Source organism: Oreochromis aureus, linkage group 22 (genome assembly GCF_013358895.1).
Source record: "Oreochromis aureus strain Israel breed Guangdong linkage group 22, ZZ_aureus, whole genome shotgun sequence".
In the NCBI taxonomy this organism is placed as follows: Eukaryota; Metazoa; Chordata; class Actinopteri; order Cichliformes; family Cichlidae; genus Oreochromis; species Oreochromis aureus.
The window spans coordinates 19,766,587-19,793,300 of NC_052962.1; the positions used below are offsets into that span (position 1 = coordinate 19,766,587).

At 40.2% G+C, this 26,714-nt stretch overlaps 1 protein-coding gene across 2 annotated transcripts; it reads right to left on the minus strand.

The window, feature by feature from the left end:
- Positions 1-4,553: 4,553 nt before the first annotated feature.
- si:dkeyp-120h9.1 (uncharacterized protein LOC566469 homolog) lies at positions 4,554-26,415 on the minus strand. Of its 2 annotated transcripts, XM_039605767.1 has the most exons (13): positions 26,400-26,415; positions 24,041-24,199; positions 14,569-14,930; positions 14,085-14,260; positions 13,755-13,897; positions 12,661-12,786; positions 12,136-12,280; positions 9,629-9,752; positions 8,462-8,565; positions 8,209-8,305; positions 7,940-8,089; positions 7,233-7,416; positions 4,554-6,501 (listed from the first exon to the last, which is right to left on the minus strand). In XM_039605767.1, the coding sequence occupies exons 3-13, from the start codon at positions 14,695-14,697 to the stop codon at positions 6,407-6,409; spliced, it is 1,473 nt and encodes a 490-aa protein (XP_039461701.1). In that variant the 5' UTR covers positions 14,698-14,930; positions 24,041-24,199; positions 26,400-26,415; the 3' UTR covers positions 4,554-6,406. The 2 variants fall into 2 exon arrangements, with proteins under 2 accessions (XP_039461701.1, XP_031606014.1); XM_031750154.2 differs by lacking the exons at positions 24,041-24,199; positions 26,400-26,415 and adding an exon at positions 23,810-23,979.
- Between the last annotated feature and the right edge of the window lie 299 nt (positions 26,416-26,714).

Consider the following 26,714-nt stretch of genomic DNA (forward strand, 5'->3'; position numbering starts at 1 on the left):
ATGCTTATCTCAAACAGTAACCCCTAAATATAATCATGTGTTTGCTTTAGTTTCAAACTCCAGCAAATGTGGCGATGCTTCCTCAACTCCAAGCTCGGCGGTGAGACCTTGATAGAAACCTTTGTTGATTTTGTTCATATTTATAAGTCTGACTTTGGTTTTTCATTTCAGGAAAAAGGCTGAAAGGGCAGAGTCGAGTTTGGCAGCTTATTTTGAGCAAGTCTTTAATAATAAATAATCCACTGCAGCAGTTCAGTATCTCAGTTCTGTGCTTTTCATCTTTTAACTTTTCAATTTCCCCTCTGACACGCAGAGCTGAATGTTGTTGATGTAGGGTCGCTGGCCCCATCATCCTATCAAGTGTTTGTTCTTATGCTGTTTGCTGTCTCTCTGGTCTCCCTTTGCCTCCCCCTCCTCACCCAGACCGCTGCCTGCCTGAGCACTCCTTCTTGTTAAAATGGAGCTATATAATATTTTCCTAAGATCTTTATGATAAAATGAGTCTTAAGAAGGTTGATAAAGCCTGTTATTAGAAGTCAAGTGTGAAAATATGATTGGTTTTGGTGGCTTCATGAAACACAAATGGACAAATGCCTACAACATGAACTCTCAATGATCATTTCAAGCTCTATCCCATCACAACCACTGATTCAAGCTAAGGCTTCAGACTGCTCTTAATACTCCAATACTCCCATGCTCCATGTGATGTCAGCGCGTGATATGCATAATATGCACACAGAGGCCCCACCCACCTGCTGTTCAAACTGCCTGTGAGGGGTTGGCCAGTCTTAAATGGAGGGCTGCGTTGAATGAAGAAGAACCACAAAGAACGAACTGATGGACTGCATAAATACTCACGACTAGCTAGGACCACATCCTCATTGAGGTTTGAGTGCAATTCTAGTAGATAATGGCAGTAAGTATGAATTGAGGCTGTGGTTTGGGCCTCAGAGGGGGCTGGCGGTGGCTTCCAGGCTGAATAGATCCCCATGTACTAGTGAGAGATGAATTCATTGAAACAGGCAAGGAGGGTGGGGGCACAAAAAGAGAGTACGTGGGGTCATATATAATCAAGAGAATTGGAAGAGGAGGGTATAACGAGTGATCCCGCTCCAGAAATTCAAATAAATTACTTATTTCGTACAGTCCAAGAATCAAATTAATGTAGCTGGAAGTGAGCATGATAGAGCCAGTTTAGGTGCAATCGCCATCTCTGGGAGTGCACTCCATTTCAGTGGTACGTATGCATGTCACACTGTACACACCCATTTCACAGCAACAACAGCAACTATTTCTACAAAGGGACAGAAAAGTCTGCAGATGCTCAGCTTTGCAAACAACATGCAAACCGAATAAAACGCCATCAAATCTGCTCAGCGCGGCCACACGGGTGTTGCATTGCATCCTTTTCATTCCTACAATCTGATCCTACACAATCGACACAGATGTTGTTTCAATTAAACATTCACCATCAGGCCTGATCAAACAGACTAGAGCGTTGGCAGACAGCCGTTGGCTCACTGTGTTAGACAAGCTTTCCTTCTGATGGAATATTTAGAGAGAAAGTGAATCGTAGCCATCTGTCATCAAATCCATCAACTATCAGCAAAGGATAACAAGTGTAATGATGTTGTTTGGCCCTTGAAGATAAGACCAGCACAAATCAGGCCTGGTCTGCAGCCAAGTGAAGATGGTTTTAATATGAATGAATCTTCATACACTTCAGTGCATGTTCTCTCAGCCCGGTGCTTTTTCAGCACATGATGCTTAACATTAATCTTATTTGACATTTGCAGTCTGCTTGTTGTTGTGACAGAGAGCCGGTGCAAGCATGTGGTGAAAATGTAAAAAATCCATAATTTGCTGATGCTATGATGCTGACTCTTAAACCCCCCCCCCCCTCCAATGAGAGATTAGAAAACGAGTGTGGGGCACACCAGAAGAGGTTTGAGAACCGCTCACTGAGTCACATGACTAATTTAAAAACACAAAACTTTGCAGCATGTAAACACGTTTAAAATCATCAAGCATGACAAGGCACATGTGTCTGCAGTCCACCGCATGATGCTCTGAACAGCAGCAGCTCTGTGACAGTCACAACAACTTACACTTGACAACTCATGATGACATCACTGGGAGCTTCTCGGGTTCACAGCAGCACTTAGACAATTACAAAGCAGGCCCAGAATGGAGATGTTTGTAAAAAAAAAAAAAAGAAGAAGAAGAAGAAGAAAGAAACAAATGAACAAAAGATGTGAATACAAAGACAACATAAACAATGCAAATCAAGACTAAAGCTGCAGAGGTGATCACACACATCCACTGATTCCCTGATTGGCCCACACACACGTTGCACTTACGATTGAAGTGCCTGCGGCAGCCATGAGGCCTCCAAGCTCGGTGACGCATCCAGTTCAGACGTCGAGGCAGTTCCATGATGCCAAACTGGTGCCAGTGTGTAACAGCCACTCATCCATCAAAGAGCAGCACCCTGGTTCCTCTGCCCATCCCCAGGTGAGATGCTCCCTCCCTAACATCAGCTGCTGAGAGTGCTACCTTAGCAGCCTTGAGCTTTTAATACCAAGAATTCACTTCAGCTGCTGCCTGATCTCCACTCAGCGGGAGAGAGAGCAGTTTCTGTAGCCGTCATGGTGCTCGGCTACATTTCCCCTCCACTGCTTTATCTTTTATGCATGAGTCAGTGGAACCCAATTCCCGGGGTTCTGGGGAGGAACACTGTCAGGCCTCTTCCCCCCAGCCAGGAGCACCTATCGACGGGCAGCATCTGAAGCACAGAGTGCACACCCCGGTGAAATGTGATGCCTCTGCACTGAGCCTCCAGGGAGGCAATGTGGTTTGGATGGACAGGAGGTGGGGCTTGAGCAGCCACCTGAGGAGGCTGGAAGGTAGACAGAGCAGAAAAGATGCCAAGAAACCGTTTCTAGTGTGCAGAAAGATTCAAAAACAAGTGCGAAAGACCAACAATTCTGCTTTTCCTTATTGCTGTTTGTGCTTTTGTAATAAACAGATTCTAGGTCGGAATGACAGTTTAGCTGTGGGCAAAAGGTGACACGGGTAAAATTTTAAAACATAATTTATTTAATAAAATTACTGAGATCAGTGGGAAACTTCTTGAGCTACAAACAGTTAAGGAATAAAACAGTCTAGCATCCCATTTGTGAACACAGAAAAAAACTAAATCCAAGGTCAGGGCCAGTTATGCCACAAGTCAGCTACACTCCTCACGCTGACAACTTCAACAGGGAACAGCAGTTGTCCTCCCAGACCCTCCACCCTGTACGTAGTTGGCCTGCAATCAACCCAGCTTCAGCAACCCAAGTCTGCCTTCAAACTACAGCATATGACACATAACAATTAACCCCACCCAATCACAGCAATTGTGAAACACACAAAAGCACTCTCGATTCATGCCTGTTTCCCAAAGCAGATATGGAGGTGAGTTATTATGCAGGGAGTCCACTGTGTTACAGCTGATGTACACATTAAACATGGGCAAAGTGTCACTGTGAGCCAAATACTCAGTCTTCAGGCTGCTCTCAATGCTTTTCTGTGATTTCAGTGGGAGAAGATATCCTTATATTCCTTTAGGTCCCAGCCACCTAAAGGTTCAAGCCTGCTGTTTGCAACAGGAAGCTAATCAGATGTTTTTTATACATTTATATTATATTAATGGTGCTTCCACAGACGAGCTGCACTAAAAACCCACAGTTAAATTTTTAAAAAAGGGAGAATTATAGCCTGAGCTACTAAAATAATGATAATCAATGATGGTTTTATTTTACAGATATTTTTTAAAATATTTGATTATATAGTATTTAGGTTGGAATCTACTATATAAAACATATACTATATATAATATAATACTATATACTTCTTTCAGAAATCTTTTTCAGATTTCAGATTAACTGCCTAAACTTTAACAAAAGCTGATCAGCAAAACACAATCTAACACAAGAACTTCTGGTCTAACGCTACATGACCAACCGTGGGTCAACGACCGTTAGCACCACGTTCAAGGGTGCTAACGGTCCCCTGCCAGAGTGTAAATATGTAGGCCTCTACACCATTTGATTGTAGAACAGAAGCAAGGATTAGAGATGAAAAACCTTTACAAACTTAATGCAGTTGCCTCTTGTTTTTTCAAACTCTCTGGCTACCATGACCTGGAGAGTTGTGAACCTACGCAAATATTTAAATCACAAACCAATCATCTTGTGTTTAAAGGTTATTTGCTTCCCTCCCCCGACCAGACCATTAACAATTTCACTAGTGAATAACCCCAGGATACTCAGTCCACTGTGATATAGGGAAATGCCTGCAAAAGGACCGGTTAAAATACCATTAAAAATATGTGGATTTCCATACTGATCAGTTGGGAAACTTTTAAAACCGTGATTTTATCAAGGCTGTACATAAAGCTACATATGTGGGGGGTTATGAGAGGATGACCTCTAGTGGCAGTGAGTGCTAGGGGACTTTAGTGTGTTCAGGTCAAACAAGACAAATGATAAGAACAGCCAGTCACTGAAGGATACAGTCTGTACTCAACTTTATTCAGATAAAACACACAGCTCACTTTCTGCCTCTGAGTGAGCGAACACGTTTTCGTCCCATTGGAGAAGCTCACGTCTGGGCAAAATAAATAAGAACAGTGGAAAAAAAAGCAGGTACTTAAGACACATTCAGCACAAAAGCTTTCAAACAACCAGAAAACACATATTTGGTACCCAATGAAACAACAAATTTGTTATAACATTCTTATTTTGCATTTTCTGAGAATAATAGGTTCATTTTATTACAATATACTGAAATATACATATACAGCTGTTGTGTTTAAACGGCCCACTCATTTGGTTTAAACAATGACTACTGATCCCAGAAAAGAAATTAGCACATGAAGCAACAAACCATGTGCTCCCGCTAGCTCGTAAGGAGGAAGTGCTCGTGTCCAGAGGCTAAGCAGATTTTTTTTTTTTTTTTTTTTTAAATCTAAGGACTGATTATTTCTAGCTGATGACAAACTGACCAACAACTACTGCCTGTGTTTTTGTGATAGGCAGCTTCAATTTGAAGAAACTAATGAAAGATGACGACTTGAAACACATTTGGCAAGCTTTACATCGACATGTCAGCGACTGTGCTCAAGAACAAATGTGGTGACGTCACATCTATAGACCCACCTCACTGAAGGCACGTACAGTCTATGAACACAAAAAGTACACCACAAAACACACCATATAAACACACTACAGCTGTGAATTTTCACTTTACTGCATGATGGTCCAACAATCGATCTGCTCTCTGTGACAACCGCCCATCATTAAAAACTGAAAAAATATAATAAATATTTCATCTGCAATAGAAATCCTTATGTTGTTTTTTAAAAGTTTAACAATGTGCGCTCATAAGCATCATCACTGAGGTGTGTACCTAAAAAAAAAAATCAAATTTTTTACTTTTAAATGAATTGTGTGTACATATATGTAAACAGATGAAATGAAGCAACAAGGTGACGAGTAACAGTACAAACACGAGATAAAACACACAGAAGCACAGACAGACTCTTATATGACACTTTGGAAAGTTTTATGACTTATCAATGGAAGTTCTTTAAGCTACCACTAGGAGGCACCTGAACTTAAAAAGAGCCCTGAAGATGATGTCAATGTTCCCACATGGAGCTGTGGTGGATGGCAAGCAGCATGACGGATTTGTGATCATATATATATATACAGCAGGACCGCGCCTTAATTACTCTTTTTTTTTTTAAAACCATTTTTTTAAATGGTCTCCTTCAAAATGAAAAATTTTTGTGCAAAAACCGTTTGCTCTTCTTTGAGGTCTCAAGTTCAAAAATCAAGATTTTTGGACTAAATTTGCTGCCGTAGATATACACTTAATAATCGTCATTATTATTAATATTATCATTATTATTATTACAACAATAAAATATAATATATTGCAATTATACTATTAATCATATTACTGTTATTTTTATAAACAATAATAATAATAATAATAATAATAATGTTGAGCAAACTTAGCTGTGATAAGCTTATGTAGGAGTGTGAGGTGCAGTGTGTAGGCTTGTGTGGATGGAACTGATCAACCAACACTGCGTTTGTGCACTTGCCTATAATGAACGGTCTGAGTAAAATCCTGCTCCTTCCTTATTTATGGCACATTTGTGAGAAAAGAAGAGGAGGAGGAGATCGAGTGGTGTGGTGTGCTCATCTCTGCACAGTCTCCATCCATCTTTAATCGTTCCAGCGATGCTCATCTCAGTCCTGATTGTCTGCCGCTCCCAGATTCCTTCATATTGTGTTCGTTCATCCTCTTTCATCTCTCCATACAGTACTTTAGTCTGAGTTTGTCTGTCCATCGATCATTCGATCTTCCCCGGGTCTATGTTGTCCAGATCAATATCTGGCGACGCCACACAACACATGCACAGTTTCTGGGTGTATAGAGATATCGCATCTGTGGGAAGAGAGAAAAAGAAAAATCAGATGGTAGCTCAAGGGATTCGCCTTTACAAATGAGTTTTTAATAAATACTGGTGATGGCGTTAGAAAAATTAGCCTTAAGTGTTACTTGTTTAAACTAGTCCAGTGTTAATAGTATAGAGTAAGAGTTTTATAAATGTTGTACTGTAGAAGCCTTTAGTGAAAGTGGGCTTTACGCTAAACTGAACTTTGAAACACTAATTCCAATCACTTTACAGAGAGCCATAGCATTTCCATACATTTCTATGGTAGCTATAGGAAATATCAGACTGGTATGCTACTTTAAAGAGTTATGAGTGATAACCTAACACAGCCACATTCATTCACAGAGCTTTATACTGTAGCTGTTGTCATATTACCACGTGCTAGCATCAATTCTCTACCTTTGTACCTAGATTTAAGTGTCTTGGGGAAATACTTCCTTTATAAACCCATTGGGAATTTAAATTTGCAAGGAAGATAAAGGACGCATTTCTCCCCAAAGGGAATGAAAAGCTAGACTGACAGCTTGGCTAGCTTGTTATAGCCTATGAAAATATAACACTGAGCTCCTGCTGATCTTTCTCAAAGCTAGACCACACATGTTAAAGGATAAAGCAATAATAGACAAGTGGTTTAATAAGAAGGCTATCAAATGTGAGTTTAAGAGTTCCCTCAAAGCAAACAAAACCTCTTCTATGATAGGCAGTGCAGAGTTTCTCTTACTGAGCATTTTTCCAAGGAAGGCTGGTCTGGAGCTGCGAGGCAGATGGACACAAATGTAGTAGATCGGTGCCCCAGAAAGTGCCACGCCAATCCCCACTAGAGAGTTGACAGTGTCACTGTAGAGCGGCACCACCACCAGGAATACGCTGCACAGGCAGTAGACTATTGGGAAGAACAAAGATAGCTACAGAGAGGGAGGAGGAGAAATGGACACAACAAAAAGAAAAGGATGTAAAGTACCATCATGACTTTAAATATTGTCGCAACTCATAACAAAAGAGAGTGAAGAGTACAATTCACTCACTGTTGATGGGTAAACGAAAAAAACTTCACAGACCATGAACAACACGTTATGCACACTAGCTTTTATGTATCCATTTACATCTTGTACTCATCGGTTTATTTGTCTGTTCACAATCTGATGGGGGCTGTGAGGTGGACGATGTGGTTGGGTGGCTGCACCAAGGTGCAGTCTAAGATTATGAGATAAAAACAAAACAAAACACTGGCTCGCATTCAGAAACAAGATGTTCATATTTGTCACACAATCTACACTCGTCTTCCTGTGTAATGCTTAATTGTTTTTATTTTATTTTATTTTTTTATCTCTGAGGTGACTGCATTAACAGGTCTGAGCTAAATTTCACACCTGTTTGTACTTCAAGCTCACTTTGGGTATTAAAAAACACTGCATCATTTTTTGGTACCTTAATGGGTCGGTGCAGATCAGGAGCTTTGATGCGAAGGTAGATCTGGCTGGCTATCGACAGGCCAATGAATAACCAGTAGTTAAAACTGAAGTAGTTGATTAACCGGAAAACATCTGGCACAGTCAAGTACAACAGAGACATGCCACCCTGTGAGAAGACGACCAAAAACAGACACAAATATTACGTTCAAGAGAAATACATTCATGACAAAGATGAAGAACCACAAAGATTTACATTAAAATAAAAAACCATATTGGGATACTTGCATTGAAAAGTAGGGCAGGAATCGGGGTGAAATGTTTAATGTGGATCATGCAAAGCACATTAGGTAGGTGGCCTTCTCTGGAACCAACAAAAAACAACCTGCGAGAGAAAATGACATTTCAATAAGAACAAAAGTCACTGTGCTGCTGATTGGTTAGTTGGCAATAAGAAAAACAAAACAAAACATTAAAAAAAAAAAACATACATTTTGGGAAAAACAGAAATGGAGACCACTAGATTTAGGAGTTTACCGACCTCGAGGCTGCAATGATTGATGAGTTGAGGCCTCCGTAACAGGAAATGGCCACAGAAAGAGGAATCAGCCAACGAGCCCAGCCCAGCACCTCATCTGCAAATGTCTGGGGAAGCAGCCAACAAAGTGCTTGTAACTCCTTTGCACTTTAGTAAAAATGTGACTCATCAGTGCAGATGTGTGCTACTAATTAAAAGACACGAGAACTAATCCAACAAACTGGCTAATCTGAATGCAGGAACCCCCTGATGTTTCCTGCCACTCCCCTTTCCTTCCTTTTCAAGAACGGAAGAAAGTGTAAAGCTCACACTGTTACAAATAATCAATGAGTAGATACAGTCAACAAAAAAACTACACAGATTACAGCAGTTTCACAGGACACTGTTTGTTAGAAAAGAGAGAAAGAAACAGTTACCAGCTAGAAAGAAACAGCTGGAACCAAGAAAAATGTTATACTGTGATGCCACTTTAAAACTTCTGAGTGGATTTTCTTTGTTCATATTGTGACCTGTGAGCTGAGCTGTTGCCAAAAGCTTGATTCGACAACGATGTGGCATCACTCATTTTAACCCACTCAAAACCCAAACATGCCTGTGGTGCATTATATTAGCGATATAATCAAGTTTAGGTTCAAACATCATCATGTTTTAGTGTGGCGCTGAGTTGCAAAGTACAACCAGCGCACAATGAGATTCGACATCATTAATCTCCAAAACCTGACTAAACATTTTGCTGCATCTCACAGTTTAATTTCAACAGGGCAGAAAACCCCTGGCTTAATGACAGAACATTAGTAAACCATTAGAATAAAAAAAAAAAAAAGAGATTAGCAAACGCCACTGACAAGTACAAATCTTCCTCCTCCCTGCACTAATCACATCATGAGCTCTCCTCCTGTTCCTGTGTGGCGCGCTAACCTCTTTAGCTAAATGAGGTTCCTGTCATCTCGACTCCTACAGTCTTGTATGACCAAGAGGGAGTACCAAAGCCAGATGCGAGAGGCAGTGGCTGTTAGATGGACTCAGAGAGACGACAGTCAAACACAGGAGGGACAGATCACATCCTCCTACCTCTAAGAGGGTGAGCAGAGGCTGTAAATACTGGTTTGTGATAGGGCTTGTATGCAGATATGTACACAAAGTGACTCTAGTACAGAGCTTTGGACTCACCACAGCAACAGCTTCGCTGTTGAGCACTGTATCTGCATCCATGACGACATAGTAAGCTATGTTGGTCAAGATATAGATCACTGTGACGATGGGCATTGAAATGGCAATGGACAAGGGGAGATTCCTGCAATGGAAAAATAGGAGGTGGTATTCATTACGACTGTTAGATTTAAAGTACTTAGCAATACAGCAGTGTGAAAACGTGTTTGCCCCCTTCCTGATTTCCTAGTGTTTTGCATATTTGACACACTTACATGTTTGATGTTTAATATTAGACAAAGATAACCTGATGAAATACAAAATGCAGCTTTTAAATGATGATTTCATTGATTAAGGGACAAATGTTCAATCCAATCCAAACCTATCTGGTCTTGTGTGAAAAAGTAATTGCCCATCTTGTTAAATTATGAATTAACTGTGATTAACTGCATTGTTTGGAAAGCTGAGTTCAGTTTCACTAAACACACTCAGGCCTGATTATTGGCAGACCTGTTGAATCAGGAAATCACTTAAATAGAACCTGTCTGACAAAGTAAGAAGGCTAATTATGCCACAGCACGCTAGATGAAGAGAAACGCCTGAGAAACAAAGTCATTGACATCTGTCAGTCTGGAAAGGTTACAAAGCCATTTCTAAGGCTTTGGGACTCCAATGAACCACGCTGAGAGTCATTATACACAAATGGAGAAAACCTGGAACAGTGGTGAACTTTCACCGCCAGGAGTAGTCGGTAGGGGTGGGCGAATATGCTCGATGTTTCCACGTACGATGGATAAAATGGTTTTATCGCAACCATCAAGTATAAACTGCAATGGAAATATTAAGCTGTCTGCATTTAATTCACTGTGAGTTTGTTTTTCTCCACACATTGTGAATGCATCATTAATAACCCCCTCCCAGATTTTCTACCTGGCGCACTGCCCTGAACATGTGTGTTTATATACAACCAGATAGGGAAAGATATGAGGACAGTGGGAGTTTCAGATGAGTGAGGGAATGAGACTCTGTGGGGTTTTTTTTGGAGGTTATTTAAACATATCGCGATGTGTATCGTGATACAGCCAAAACAAATTTCATGATATTAGATATTCCTGCTGACGACTCATCCGGGATTTCACAAAAGAATGATGAGTGGGCCAAAACTCCTCCACAGCACTGTGAAAGACTCACTGCCAGTTATCACAAACGCTTAATTTAGGGCTGCAGCTATCGATTATTTTAATAATCAAGTAATCGCTCAGTTATTCCATCAATCAATCGAGAAATTAGATAAGAAATATTTTTCTCTTATTAATGAGCAATAATAAAAGACCAAAACACAGGGTTTTTTTAAAAATGAACTGTTGATTGCAATTTTTCAATCTGAAAAATGTTATGAAAGCCTCGAAATTAATCTGGTCTAGTACACCCCATGCCCCACTTTAGACTCACCCCTGCTTCAAGCATCAATAGGATGGCTGCTCTTAGTTAAATTATATGGCTTGCTTTAGAATTTAAACATGGTATCAGACTAATTAACAATTCATCTGTATATTTTAATACAACTTCTTGAGGCTTACTGCAGATTTTCCACTGTGTAAAGCAAACGGCGATGGATGGAGCAGCTATAAAGTGTGATTTTTTTTTTTCCATGTCAAAGTTTGTTGATGACATTCTTTGAATGACTCCGGTCGCTTTTTCCCAGTAATGGTTTTATTGGCGATTGCAGGAACAATGCCGCTGTTTTGGTTGCTAGAAACACATCTTCTTTCACTTAACCAGAGCTCACGTCTTGGTAATGGCTTCGTCTGCTCTTCACGGTGTGCAAACAGACTCCAGCTCCTCGTTAAACTGTGCCAGCGTCAACATCACTGCTGCTGTTGTGTTACCAATGTTTCTGTTTAAGACTGCGGGCTGTGTGGACTTAATGTTGTCAGCTTTTGTATTCACATGCTGCTCCTAAATTTGTTTGCATTGCAGGTTTGATTTTAGTTGCAAATGTGGATGAAGTGCTCCCATTTCCACGACGACAGCATTGAAGCAAAGAATTTGTCTCGGGAATTTTTTTATAATCGAATTACTCGAATCATTGCAGCCCTAGCTTGCAGTTGTTGCTGCTAAAGATGGCCTAAGCTGTTATTAGGTTAGGGGGCAATCACGTCTTCACACAGGGCCATGTAGGTTTGGATTTTTTCCCCACTTAATAATAAACACCTTCATTTAGAAACTGCATTTTGTGTTTACTTGTGTTATCTTTGTCTAATATTTAAATTTGTTTGATGATCTGAAACGTGTGAAAACCATACAAAAAAAGAGTGCACAGAAATTCAATTGCCCTGCATTTCTGTGTGAAGCACTTTGTGATCTTGGTCTTTAAAGGTGCTATATAAATAAAATTTAACTTTACTTACTTGCTTCACAAACACTTTTTTCACACCACTTTATGTATACAAATTGAAAGCACAACCAGGAATAAAGGATTTTAATGATTACTGTAAAACGAGCATTATAAATACAAGATTGCGTACCTCTCTGGGTTCTTGATCTCCTCTGTAATGAAGTTGAGCGTATCCCAGCCAGAGTAAGAGTAGAGTGCTGAATAAAGGGCCAGGGCCATATCACCAGGGTTCAGCTTGGAGTCTTTGAAAGAATCCTCAAAGTTCTGGTTAAAACCTACAACAACACAAGGTTTATAAATATTATAAACAATATTATAAACATTATAAATATATCCCATTTTTTTATTTTCATAATAAAGAAATATATTATTCAAATTGTATGGTGTTTTTTTTTTTTTAACTTTTCTCACTTAAGGGAGAGGAACAGTTCATTTATCCACACAACACCCTAACCATGCCCACAGTTTAACTTTTAAATGACTTTGATAAATGTATTATTAAGAGATCTCATCCAGCTGTATTTCTAATTACTATTATTGTTATCATTAATATTATTTAAGCACCATGTTTTGAGCCTTAGAACATATGTTGTCTAAGGACCAATTGGTAGCCTTAATAGTTGTTTTCTAAATAGTGATTATTCAGGGATCCTACCTTGTCCCAGCCTAACCAGTCCGGCAATGATGATGACAATTAGAGCAATGACCTTGGCAAAAGTAGAGATGACCTGAAGAATGGCACCCCACTTCACTTTCATGCAGTTCACAAATGTGAGCACACCTGATGGAAAGAAAGCAGCAGTAAAAAACTACAGAAGTAGTAGAAAACTACAGCTCTAGAAAAGCTTGCAGCTAGAGAATGTAGCTAAAGGGTACAAGTCACTCCTCCTCATATAGAACTGACACGGCACCACCCAAATACAACAGGGTTCATTCAGACCCTGTGAGGACACCCCTGTAAATTTTGGGCACAGGGAAAAAATGAATCTCACTGCGTGATTTCATTAATTCCATCACCTGTCCCATCATCTGCTTTATCACTGGATGTTCAAGTCAAACCACATGCATAAGAAGCCCATTTCAAATGACACATTTCATATGGGCGCCATGCAAGTTATTCCAAATGCAGCATGCGTGTTCCAGTAGTGCTGCAGCCAATAAACAGACCATTTTAAACACCTTTCTCCTGAATTTACACGTGGCTTCTCAGTGATGGAAATCCATTTTAGCCGTTTTGCGTGAAACATTCAACTGTCTGCAACTGATCCTCCTGCTTGCATAGGAGACAAAGATGCATTTAAGACTTCCTAATTAAGACTCTCACTGTATGCACTGCAATTTACAGGGGCGTGATGTAAAACAGTATAATCTAATACAGTAAACAACTGTATATGAACTTTCCATTGCTTTGGTTTAAAAAAACAAACAAACAAACAAACAAAACTAATGTTTGTGTCTTACAATGCTCTATTGCCAGCTCTTTAAATGAGCTGTCTACAGAAATTAGCACAGAGATACAGAAAGAGATGGGACGTGGTGACGTGCAATTTTTCACGTGCTTTATCAGCACAATATTTTTGCTGGGGTTGAAGAAATCTCTCCCTAATTATGTCCAAACAGATGTAAACCAACACTGCATGGATACAAGCTTAAAACTACATAACACACTTACACCTTTACAACGTCCATGCAAACATAAATAACAGGTAAAATAAATTATGTGAGTGATTAATAGTGAAAGAGGCTTACATATGATGACAGCGGCAATAAGACGGACGGCATCATAGGGGGCTGAACAGGTGGGGTAGAAAGGCTGGACCAGGTAACTGGAGAAGGTCAGGGCTATCACAGCTTGACAAGTCGGCTCTACAATCATCAAGGATGTCCACAGTCTACAGAGACATTTTTTCATCTTAATTATTCCTTCACATAATACTTACAGTAGGCAGATTTAGATTATTTACACTGGGTAATGTCAACCTTTGTTTCTGTCTACCATTTAATCCCAGTACAGCACATGCCTGAGTAGTTTATTGTGTTAGTAGAAGGGCTCAGCAGTGCACTGCTGAAACAACATACCGAATAAAAGCCAAGAAACCACCAAAGGCTTCAAGGATGTAGGCATAGGAGGCACCAGATTTACGGATGGTGGTACCAAGCTCAGCATAGCATAACGCTCCAAACACAGAGAATACCCCTCCGATGGCCCACACGACCAGGGACAGCCCAAATGAGCCAGTGTACATAAGGACTCCCTACAGGGTAACACAGGAGAGCAGATATTAAATATACACACACACACAGAGAAGGCAGTGAACCAGCTGTCATTTGAACAAATGTGCCTAGTGATCTAAGATCTAATGTAAATATAGAAGACTGCTCAACCCTAAACTGGACAGCTGTAATACACGTCATCAACAAAAACTGAAGTCCTTCAATTTCAGATTTCTTTAGTAATTAATGTGCATTTTACAGAGAAAGCATTTAGATTTTACTGCTCTGCAACATTTAAACCACAATAAAAACTCAACCACCCACCCCCCAAAAAACGGGAGAAACCTACCTTAGGCGAGACAAAGATGCCTGAGCCGATCATGTTTCCCACAATGAGACAGACGCCATGAAGGAGGGAAATCTCCTGCTTCAGCCGTACGCCACTACCCTGAGATGCCGTGTCTACATCAGCAACCATTCTGAGGAATTTACAGCCTTTGGCCTCAGCTCAGATGAGATTGACAAGGAAATGATGGGAATGACAAAGTAGTCAAAGACTAGAACAAATAAGAGGTAGAAAAACTGAACAGAGAGGTGCAGGCCTATCACACGAGAAAGGAGGCATCGAGGCTTTGAGTGTCACTGAATGGCTCAGGCTACTGCATGTCTCTAACACTCATTGAAATCCAAGAGGTGCTTCTCTGGGACAATCTGTAAACGAAACAAGCACAAACTGTCTCACAGAAGGGAATTTATTATAATAGTAAACAGTTTTGCTGAGCAGATATGAGTTAAGTGATCCCAGTTCATACACACATCACTGTTATCTTCCATAAATGAATGCCTTTTTTTTTTTTTATATATATGAAGTGCTTTAGGTTCAAATAGCACTATGAGTGCAACGTTTTCCACACTGCTCTTTCCCACAGATATTACACATTAACTAGAGGTGGGAGTCACCTGACACCCAACGATACAATATTATCACAATGAAATGAGATGGTCAAGAAGACCAACACTGTCAGGAAAACCTGCTATAAATGTTTCCATCAGAGGGAGTCAGTCTACTACTAGCCTGATATCAGTATGCAAATGAATGGGGTCAAGTTGGCAATTACATGCAATCAGGTGACCTGTGCAATCACCTTGTGATCAAAAGAGTTTGTGAGTCTGAAACACCGCCAACCAACCTGTGGGTGACCATTTAGTCACCATTGCAGAATGTGAAAATAAATTCAACACAATCACCAGGAAACCATCAATTTTTAGTAGTCATCAATTGTTTGATTTCAAAGTGCTTTAACTCAATTCAAACGTGTACTGTAGAAAGAGGGAATTTGTAACTTTTATGTGCTTGCTGGTAGGTAGCATGACAAGAGCAACGACTACAGTGACTCCAGACATGTGTGCAGAAGTAAAGGACAAGTTTGACTATCAAACTGACATATGGACACTGAGCACTTTGTAACTATTGCTATAAAACTTCATATTTAGGCATGTATTTTAAAATCTCGCATCTATAACTATGTAACTTATATACAGCTTTTGAAATCGGATGATTCTTTTTGAAATACTCTGTATAATAAGAATGTCATATACAGGGAGTGCAGAATTATTAGGCAAATGAGTATTTTGTCCACATCATCCTCTTCATGCATGTTGTCTTACTCCAAGCTGTATAGGCTCGAAAGCCTACTACCAATTAAGCATATTAGGTGATGTGCATCTCTGTAATGAGAAGGGGTGTGGTCTAATGACATCAACACCCTATATCAGGTGTGCATAATTATTAGGCAACTTCCTTTCCTTTGGCAAAATGGGTCAAAAGAAGGACTTGACAGGCTCGGAAAAGTCAAAAATAGTGAGATATCTTGCAGAGGGATCCAGCGGTCTTAAAATTGCAAAGCTTCCGAAGCGTGACCATCGAACAATCAAGCGTTTCATTCAAAATAGTCAACAGGGTCGCAAGAAGCGTGTGGAAAAACCAAGGCGCAAAATAACTGCCCATGAACTGAGAAAAGTCAAGCGTGCAGCTGCCAAGATGCCACTTGCCACCAGTTTGGCCATATTTCAGAGCTGCAACATCACTGGAGTGCCCAAAAGCACAAGGTGTGCAATACTCAGAGACATGGCCAAGGTAAGAAAGGCTGAAAGACGACCACCACTGAACAAGACACACAAGCTGAAACGTCAAGACTGGGCCAAGAAATATCTCAAGACTGATTTTTCTAAGGTTTTATGGACTGATGAAATGAGAGTGAGTCTTGATGGGCCAGATGGATGGGCCCGTGGCTGGATTGGTAAAGGGCAGAGAGCTCCAGTCCGACTCAGACGCCAGCAAGGTGGAGGTGGAGTACTGGTTTAGGCTGGTATCATCAAAGATGAGCTTGTGGGGCCTTTTCGGGTTGCGGATGGAGTCAAGCTCAACTCCCAGTCCTACTGCCAGTTTCTGGAAGACACCTTCTTCAAGCAGTGGTACAGGAAGAAGTCTGCATCCTTCAAGAAAAACATGATTTTCATGCAGGACAATTAGAGCAGGGCGATATGGCCAAAAATATTTATCACGATATATATTTGAAAATTTGCGATAACGATATAACTGACGATATAATTGATGCGAGACAAAATACAACTCCACAACATTACTAGCGCAAAAAGACAACCTTCCATTTATTTTCACTTAAACAAGAAGTTGGTTTTTATGTGCATTAAAGCTATATAAAAATTTAACAGTGCAAATGCAAATTCCTTGCTGAAAGTTTAACCAAAAGGCATTTCCAGTAGAAATGGTCTGACATATCCTGAGCATAACCATGTATAATATCCACTTAAGTTAAAAAGAGGTGCTTTGCAACATTAAACTGCAGTGTGCAGTACGTACTTTTCAGACCATAAAGTGCACGGGATTATAAGGCACATTAAACCAAACAAAGCAGTCAGATAAATCAAACTTTACTCAACTCATTCTTTTTGCTTCCTCCACTTCTGTACCATTGATTCATTAATGCTGTATTCTATCACAACTGCTCTATTCCCATGTTGTAACAGTATATTAATGACTAACCTCATATTGTGGATGGATTATCTCAGTTGTTCTCCTGACTGAAGTTTGGTCCGTTTACAGCATCCTGCCATGCGATTGCATTTGTCTCTAACTATCAGGAACCTTAACGTTAACTTTTATAAGTGGAAAAGTGTTAGTGTTCGTCCTCCAGCTTCACTGTTTATGTTATGCTAACATAGCTGTGTCGCTAGCGATCACGTAGCTCATCACTATATACCAGGTAGCCCAACTTCAGTAACCCTACAAACGTCACTGCTGTTTAGTTTTCTGTCTTCATTTATGTTGGAAGTGATAGCAGAGCTGTACGTTTGAATTTTTTCAGAAATCTCTCAGTCAGAACATGCTATATCATGCTTAGGTAACTAGCGAAACTAGCGAGCTAACTTCCGCTAGCTTCCTGCTAACTTCTAACTCCGTTAAGTGTAATAAATTCTGTTTTCATGGATGCCTGGAAGTTAAACTTCATAGTTACACCTGGTAAAGCAGTAATGCTGATCATTTTATTAAAGATGAAAGAATTTAGACAGTTTTTAACTCTCAGTGATGCTGCAGTGTTCGTTTGACCTGAAGAATACGGAGTTTAGGACCCAGATTACTCCCAGATTTAAGAGCATCTTAGTCCGACAAACACGGCAATAACGACGGCCCGCTTGCATGTTCTGCAAAAAAATGTGCTTTGTCGTGTATCTGACGGACAAACACTAAACCAGTTCCTCATCACTGAAGTTGCACCATTTTTACAAACCAATTCTGGTTCATCTGTTTCACTCAACAATCGGCCATGTGCGTATGAAAACAAAGGCACTGCGCATGCGCGTTTTATTCATATTCTATCGCGATATTTCATTTTCCTATCGTTGCCTAACATTATACCGGTATTACCGTGAACGGTATAATATGGCCCAGCCCTAAGGACAATGCTCCATCACACGCGTCCAAGTACTCCACAGCGTGGCTGGCAAGAAAGGGTATAAAAGAAGAAAAACTAATGACATGGCCTCCTTGTTCACCTGATCTGAACCCCATTGAGAACCTGTGGTCCATCATCAAATGTGAGATTTACAAGGAGGGAAAACAGTACACCTCTCTGAACAGTGTCTGGGAGGCTGTGGTTGCTGCTGCACGCAATGTTGATGGTGAACAGATCAAAACACTGACAGAATCCATGGATGGCAGTCTTTTGAGTGTCCTTGCAAAGAAAGGTGGCTATATTGGTCGCTGATTTGTTTTTGTTTTGTTTTTGAATGTCAGAAATGTATATTTGTGAATATGGAGATGTTATATTGGTTTCACAGGTAAAAATAAATAATTGAAATGGGTATATATTTGTTTTTTGTTAAGTTGCCTAATAATTATGCACAGTAATAGTCACCTGCACACACAGATATCCCCCTAAATTGGCTAAAACTAAAAGCAAACTAAAAACTACTTCCAAAAACATTCAGCTTTGATATTAATGAGTTTTTTGGGTTCATTGAGAACATGGTTGTTGTTCAATAATAAAATTATTCCTCAAAAATACAACTTGCCTAATAATTCTGCACTCCCTGTATTTGATCAGCTGCATTTAGAATCCCTATCACTGTGCTCGTCAGTGCATCCAAGAACATTTCCAAATCAGAGCCAAACAACCAACAACCAGGCTGTGATAACTACATCTTCTATGCGCCGGCTTAAAGATTTATGTTTCCCTGTTGCAATATTACATCTAGCTTGCTCGCCTTCAGCAGTCAGTACACATTCTGGTCAGTACTGTTTCACAAATGGCTCCACGGTGGAGCATTTTAAACCTTTCTCTAACAAGTGAAAGAGCCCTGGTTCGATCCCAGGAGGAGACACAAATCCCTTTGGGGCTGTTGCCAGTGGAACAACTCTCAAATCAACCATGAATAAGGAAACAACTACAGCTTATTTCACAGGCATGCAGCTCACCGATCTAGTAAATCTTGAATAACCAGCTGTCAGCCACCGGTCCTTTCATTCCCACGCAACTTCGGTTTTTAAACCGTAGGGTCGGATGACACGGTGCAATCAAAATGGAGCGAGTTCCACTTTTATTGCACCTCATTTACCCAATATCTGTTCTCGTATATCATCTAATTGCGCTGGCTTCATAATTCATCACTGAATGTGAGCAAAGTTTAACTTAATTTGTATATTTTACATTCTAACTTCCAATACAGGAAAGCAGTGCCTCGCTCACTCTCTCCTCTCATCAGTATGTATTCACAGTGAAAAAGAGATCTAACCTTACATAATCCTGCTGCTTTGTCTGTAGCACACAGTGTGCTTCATAAGCAGGTGCTATGTTACTAAAAAGTGAAGCAAACTACTCATCCTACCTCCTTCAGCCTGGATCAGTTCATGGGAAGAGGCACTCAAAAGCAAGCGTTGGACTGAAACACTGAGCCAAATCAAATTTCACCTTTACTAACTAAACACATCTTTCTTGGAAGCACATGCACAAATACATTAAAGCACTATGAACAGCTCCATGAGTTGGATCCCCAGGAAGAAACAACACTCATATTACACTGAGGATATATAACATGGAAGAAAACTTTAAATATGTTCACTGTGGGTAACCAATGGTGTAACAACAGAAAAAAATTTGGTTTCGATGTGTTTCGAAACTGAACCACAGAAACAATGCACATTAAATCTTTGTGGCTGCCAAAATCATCACCATCCCAATGTTTTTATGTGTCTAATATAGAAGACAGACGTTTGACACCATTCCAATTAAAATGACATTCTGATTGGAAGCGCGCCGTACTCTCAGCCATCAGCTTTTGGTCCAACTTGACCTTAATCTTTCAGTCAAAAGACCAATTTAAGCAATGTGTTTATTAAATGTGTGTATTTGTTGACAACTCCTTGGATTTTGAATCAGCTCTGTAGGTCTATATTCACCATTTAAATCATGTCTGAGGTATTTCATGGTTTTTGTCAAGTCCACTGTGAACTTTTTTTTTTTTCCATTTTAATCTTGTTGTTTGTTTATATTGCCGGCTATTGCTGTTCCAGTGAGAGTGTGAAGTGGTTACAATGAGATATGCACCTCCAAGTCTGAGGCCATGGTCCTCAGCTGGAAAAGTGTGGAATGCCCACTCCACGTCAGGGGCGAGTTACTCCAGAAAGTTGAAGAGTTTAAGTATCTAGTGGTCTTGTTCACGAGTGAGAGGAGAGGGAGATCAACAGACGGAATGGTGCTGCGGCTGCAGTGATGCAGAAACTGTACTGATCTGTCATGGTAAGGAGCGAGCTGAGTGTAAAAGCGAAGCTCTTGATTTACCGGTTGAGCTACGTCTCTACTTTTACTTATGGTCATGGGCTTTGGGTAGTGACTGAAAGAACGAGATCCCGGATATAAGCAGCGGAAATGAGGTTTCTCCGATGGGTAGCTGGCATCTCCCTTAGAGATAGAGTGAGGAATTCGGCCATCCGGGATAGGCTCAGAGTAGAGCCACTGCTCCTCTGCATCAAAAGGAGCCAGTTGAGGTGGTTCGGACATCTAACAAGGATGCCTTCTGGGTGAGGTGTTCTGGGCATGTTCCATCAGAAGGAGGCCCCGGGGCAGAAACAAGACACACTGAATAGATTATATCTCTTGCTTGGCCTGGGAACACCTCTGTGTTCACCCAGACAAGCTGAAGGAGATGACTGGGGAGAGGGAGGTTTGGGATTCTCTGCTTAGGCTGCTGTCCCCGCGACCCAGCCCCGGATAGAAGATGGATAGATGGATGTTTATTAAGCAGAAAATAGTGGAATGGCAAAGTTTTCAAATTTCCCAGTCCATCTACATCCAGACCCTCACCACTGGTCATGAAATCCTGGTAATGACTGAAAGAGGGAGAAGTATGTCTGGAGTACCCTGTGTAGCCTGCTGCTGTGATCAAACTTCATGGATGGATGGATGGATGGGTGTTCCTATGTGCAGATTTTCTATCTTTTGAAACCTCGAATGTTAATACTACCATAACTGGAAACCACTTTGGGTCAACTATAATAACAGCAGTAACCTTACAAAATTTGACAAAGCTGAATCTCCTGAATATTCCTTTTTTTGTTCATCTTAAATTTACTCAATTTAGTAACAAACATTTCATTGCTTTTCTCTGTTGGATGCAGTGTTTTTGGTGAAACCAACAAGCAGCGTTGAGCATTGCTCATTAGTAAAGTTGATTACTACCTAACATGGTAAGTCTGGAATCGTCTGGAAGTAAGGAGCAATCATCTTTTCAGAAAATAATTTCTTTGGACGTCGGTACTGGACCTTCTGGTCTGAGGAGGTCTGGCGCCATGTGTCCCGTTATTGGTCCAATGAAATTATGCTAGCATCTGTTTGTTAAGGTAATGCAGCTGCTCACTAAATGTCCCCCCCCATACCACAGCCTCAAAACACATCTCTAGGGGAAATGGTTATGCTCACCAAAATAACATTTTCTGTGAATTTATCCCATGTTCATAAGAACAACAGAGTAGTAACTTAATTAAACTATCAGTGTCAAGAACAAGACAGTGTAGAAGAAACCTGATGTACAAGTCAACCTCCATATGGAGTTACTGTGAGTGTAATGTATGAATCAAAAACTACAAAATGATTTCACAAGGCCTCATAACAGCAAAGACACACAATGCCTGACACTGATGCTTACTGCTATTAAAGTCTGGATATCGCTTTACTGAAATGTTCATTCCTCAGACATCTAGTAGGAAATATAAAACCATCAGCATGAATGCCTTGTGCCATGTTTAAAATCAATTTTGAACAGTATTCTAGACCTTTCTGCAACTCATAAATATCGCCAATAAGTTTAACATAGCAAAGTGTTCATTCTTTTATGTGTTCCCATCTCTTTCCCTTCATACTCAAGTGAAGCTGCACTTACTCAACTTTTGTTTTTTAACTGTACAAAGTGAACACATTTACCCCATTTACACTTTAAGATAATTCTGATAACATACAAATCATTCCACTGCGCACTCATATCTCTGAACTCAAAACCAGAATCTGATGTGTGTCAAACATCCGTCCCCACCTTATCAAAAGGTCCAGTCAAGTAACTGAATTGTGCAAAGTTTGAAAATTGCAGTGAAATTTGATGGATTTTTATGACAGATCCTCTTTCTGTTATTAAGTCTTTATACTACAGGGGGGAATCTACGTTGTAGCTATAGCAAAACCCCTATAAAAACCGACCAACATAACATGCTGCATAACTTAACATGCACCTCTCTGAAAATGTAACTACATGATAACAATAATTGGCTCTCTATAGGAAATAATAATCATAGTATCAATATAAGGACTCACAAATTTTATTCATTCTTATTCACAAATCCTGGGAGGAAATTGCTGAAACTATTGGAATGGAGGTGAGTGAATGTGTTCACATTGAGAGTAAACTGGGTGGACACAGAAGACCCGCCTAAATAAGACCCAAAGCTGTTGTCTGTTTTCTGAGACATCTACTAAATGATGCTCAGGATGTTGCAAGAGTCTGTTGTGGTCAGGCAAGTCTGACATTAGGTAACAACGTGAGTGTGGAGTTGGACTCTCTGACAGAGGTATGGGAAATAACGTCTTGATGCATTCTCAATCATCCAGGAAAGTAAATCTCCAAAAGTTGAATCTGTTCATAATGCTACGCCCAGATGAACAGATTCAACTTTTATGGGAAATAACGACGCTGTCCAAGTTACTGTCGGTATAGCAGAACTGGCTTTTATGCAATAGTTTCCTCTTAACAAATTACGCTGTGTGCGGACCGTGCAGCATGTATTTTTTGAGTTTGCTGATGGATTGATAGCACTTGAGGCACGTCAGGCTTGTTAAACGCATGTTTAAACTGGTTTTTTTTAGTCGCTGATTTTACGCTGCGTTTATTTACTGTATCCTGACGCAATCTTGCTTGCGACTTACGTTTCCTTCCCCTGTCGACTTCGTAATTTTCCGCGTGTTAAGTGAGAGAGGGGGAATGCAAATTTCAGACCAAGCTTTTAAAGGAAGTACAACTTGCACTAGTACTCCCAACTCAGTGTAAAACTAGTGGTGATTGTAAACTTTTCCAACTTATGGTCCAGATAACTTCCCATCATTAAAAAAAGCCGGCAGAGAAGATTAGACCGGCTTCTTTGCCTTGTGTCATTACGACTCCGAGTATTGCTTTCCGCGCTCCCGCACGGGGCATCCACCATTCTGTAAGGCACACACAAAAAGCAACGTAGTCACTAATTAGTGGTTCCTCTCTGGTATTAGCCATAGGCGGGAATGTTCAACGCGCAATTGTTTAGTTTCAACCACCAAATTATAACACATCAACCAAAAAACGCGCTCGCGCCCTGTTAACACGCAAAGCCAACGGTTTTTGTTAACAATGATTAGGAATGATAGCTCTGTTAGCCCCGGTGTTCTGGCCCGACATACACTCAGTGAAAGAGGACAGGGGTGAAAAGCGCGTCTTGTCTCGCCTACTTTAAATCTTCAGTTAACATTGTTATGTAAGAGGAAACACTCACTCACCATGTAAGAAGAGTCTGCATTAAACTAGTTACCCGGCGGCTCCACATGTGCTAAAAGAGCTAATGACGAACATGCATGATGCTGCTGATGTACATGCTAGCATGTATGTGCGCGTGAAAGACACGTAGCGATGGTTAACTTCGACTGAAATGACTCCTCTGTCCGCGTGCCCACCTAGTCTCTACATCTCCAAATGTAATGGAAGCTCTACGCTGAAAACAGGCAATTTACCTTTTAGCTGAAGCGAGCGGTGACTCATGGACCGTCTTTGGGATTTACAGACACCAAGTTGTGCCGCTCCACATTTTAGGCAAGCCACATCTGTAGCTGGCTCCTCCTAGCCAACCTCCCACCATACGTGACCCTATACTTTCAAAAGCAGAAGCCTTTCTGTGAACAGAAAAGAGAACATTGCTTTAGTCTAGTGGGTACTTTAATAAATAACAGAGGAAATAAAGTTCATCGCGTGTCGCTTCTCACCCTATTGTTAGCATTTTAGGTGAGCGGTGAATTGATCTGTTTGAACATTGATATGGTGTTGGGATTTTGAGATTCTTTTATTGCTACCAAATAATCTGTCTTATGATAAATGCATTAATAACATGTTCTACAGTATTATTTTATCAGTAATATTTCTTACAGGGTTCATATTGCATTGAATATGTTTGTCATCACATTCATTCTATTCACAGGTAGAGTTCATTTTATACACATTGCATATCTGTGCTTGTTTAGAGTTGATGTTCCGTCCAAAAGGGTTTTAAGCTTCACTGGTGAGAGTGTCCAGGTGATACATGTTGAGGGAAGATGAGAACATAGCAGGTTAATTGCATGCATGCTTACAATACACATAAATCTAGTAGCAGGCCTGAGCGAAGGCCCAAGTGTCTTCTGCTTCTTATTTGAGACCTGCGCCAATTCAGTCTACTTAGAGATTGAGGACGAGGGTCAATTATTAGCCCTTAGATATGGAACGCCAGGACTGCCATAATGAATTACTTAAATACACCATTAAATAATTAATTAAATGTGGCAATAATTAATTAAAATGGGAATTAATTAATTAAATAAATAGTTATGACACATGTAATTAATTAATTATTGACACATTTAATTAATTATTTATGTATTTCATATTTTAATTAATTATTGACACATTTAATTAATTAATTATTGACACATTTAATTAATTATTTATGTATTTCACATTTTAATTAATTAATGACACATTTAATTAATTATTTCATGATATATTTATTTATTTCATTTTGGCAGTCCTGGCGCCTGGCTCTCATCATGAATTAATTTTATCTGTCAGCCTCACCCATCAAACTCAGGAGGCGGGGTTAACGCTGATCGACTCAAAACCATTGCTTTGGCCTGGTGGCCATTGTTTTTAGCCCACAACAACCGGCAGAACTGAACTTTGAAAACCCCTGTTTGTGTGTCACCAAATACTGTTTTAATATGTTTTAGCCGAGAATGTAGTGGTTTAATCTTCACATGTGTGATCGGTTTGTCAAGATACAGCCTCTTTGCAAAAGTGCTTCGATGATTTCGGAGATGTCTGCCCAGTCTCACGGCAAAGCGTGGGATAGACCCGCTCGCCTCGCAAGCAATCGAGCTGTTATTACCGCCGACAAAGCGCAGGCCCCGTTACACAGCTGTAATAACCCCGCTGACACTGACTTCTTTTACTGAGGTTATATTTATCGGGTGTTATTTCCTGATGTTCTTATGTGTCCTACGTGTTTCAGTCGCCATTTCTGAATTATAACTAACATTAAAAACATGTTTAAGGAGGAGAGAGAGCAAATAAATTCGACTAACAGCTGATCTTTGGGTTTCTGTTCAGTAATCAGCGTGACCTGTGTATAAACGTATAAAAGAGAAAACGTTGGTGTTTCCGTCATGTAGTAACTGCTGGCTTTAACTGTACAAAGGTTGTTCGACACTATGAAACACATACAGACTTCATGATGTTCGGCTAATATTTTTATTGTGAATATTAATCATGAGGGTGACCTGTACACCACGGAGCAAGATCAGCATCTCTCCACGATATCTTCAGATCTCTGAGTTAACACAGAGTTTCCCAGCTGACTATCTAACTGTCATCTACTGAATATGTCACGGGTCATATCAATATGATTTTACAGAAAAGCATCCTTAATACTGCCAACTATTCCAGAGACGTGAAAATCTACAGCATAAAGAACACAAAAATACAGCAGTCTAACGCAACACTGTAACAGAGATGAACCGTCAGTTTGTCGCAGATCAAAGTGGAATGAAAGTGATTGGTTGAACAGGTGTTCGTGATCTGTGTTATCTGCATTTTCATCAGCGTCAGAGACTCAGCAGCAGATTAGACTAACAGTTATACATTTAATAAATTACCAAATGAATCCACGATCGAACCTGTTCCGACAATTTGAGTTTGTATTCCCTCAGCTGCAGACTCGCTGCTGTTTAAATGTTTGAGAGGAAGATTAGATATAAAGCAAACATCAAACATAGACTCAGTCTGCGGTCACATTTGATATGAGGCCAGCACGGATATTGGCTGTGTCCTGTTTTAAGATCATACATGTAAAATTGTTGTCTGACCTCCGTCGATCCAGCCGCGCAGAGTCCGTGGTTACCATGGTTACTGCATAAGCAGCTATAATGTAAACATTACGCAGCATGGGTGTTTATGTTTTCATTGCAAAAGAACTGTCTGAATGGTTAACTGACGTTAACTTGGATAAATTATAGTTAAGGAGTATCACAGATAACGCCCATGTGAGCTGCTGAAATCAGTAGGCTATTACTGAAATACACGTGCTATATCATAAACTACGATATAAATAGGGGAGGTCCTATTAACATGTTTAGTTTTAAAGGACACCTTCCTGCCTTT

Excerpts from the sequence above, each read along its gene's own strand:
- si:dkeyp-120h9.1 (XM_039605767.1), bottom strand. The coding sequence starts at position 14,697 with ATGGTTGCTGATGTAGACACGGCATCTCAGGGTAGTGGCGTACGGCTG. Across the intron at positions 13,898-14,084 it reads GGTTTCTTGGCTTTTATTCG|ACTGTGGACATCCTTGATGA; the intron begins GTATGTTGTTTC and ends ATGTCTCTGTAG. Across the intron at positions 8,566-9,628 it reads ACAGCGAAGCTGTTGCTGTG|ACATTTGCAGATGAGGTGCT; the intron begins GTGAGTCCAAAG and ends CTGCTTCCCCAG.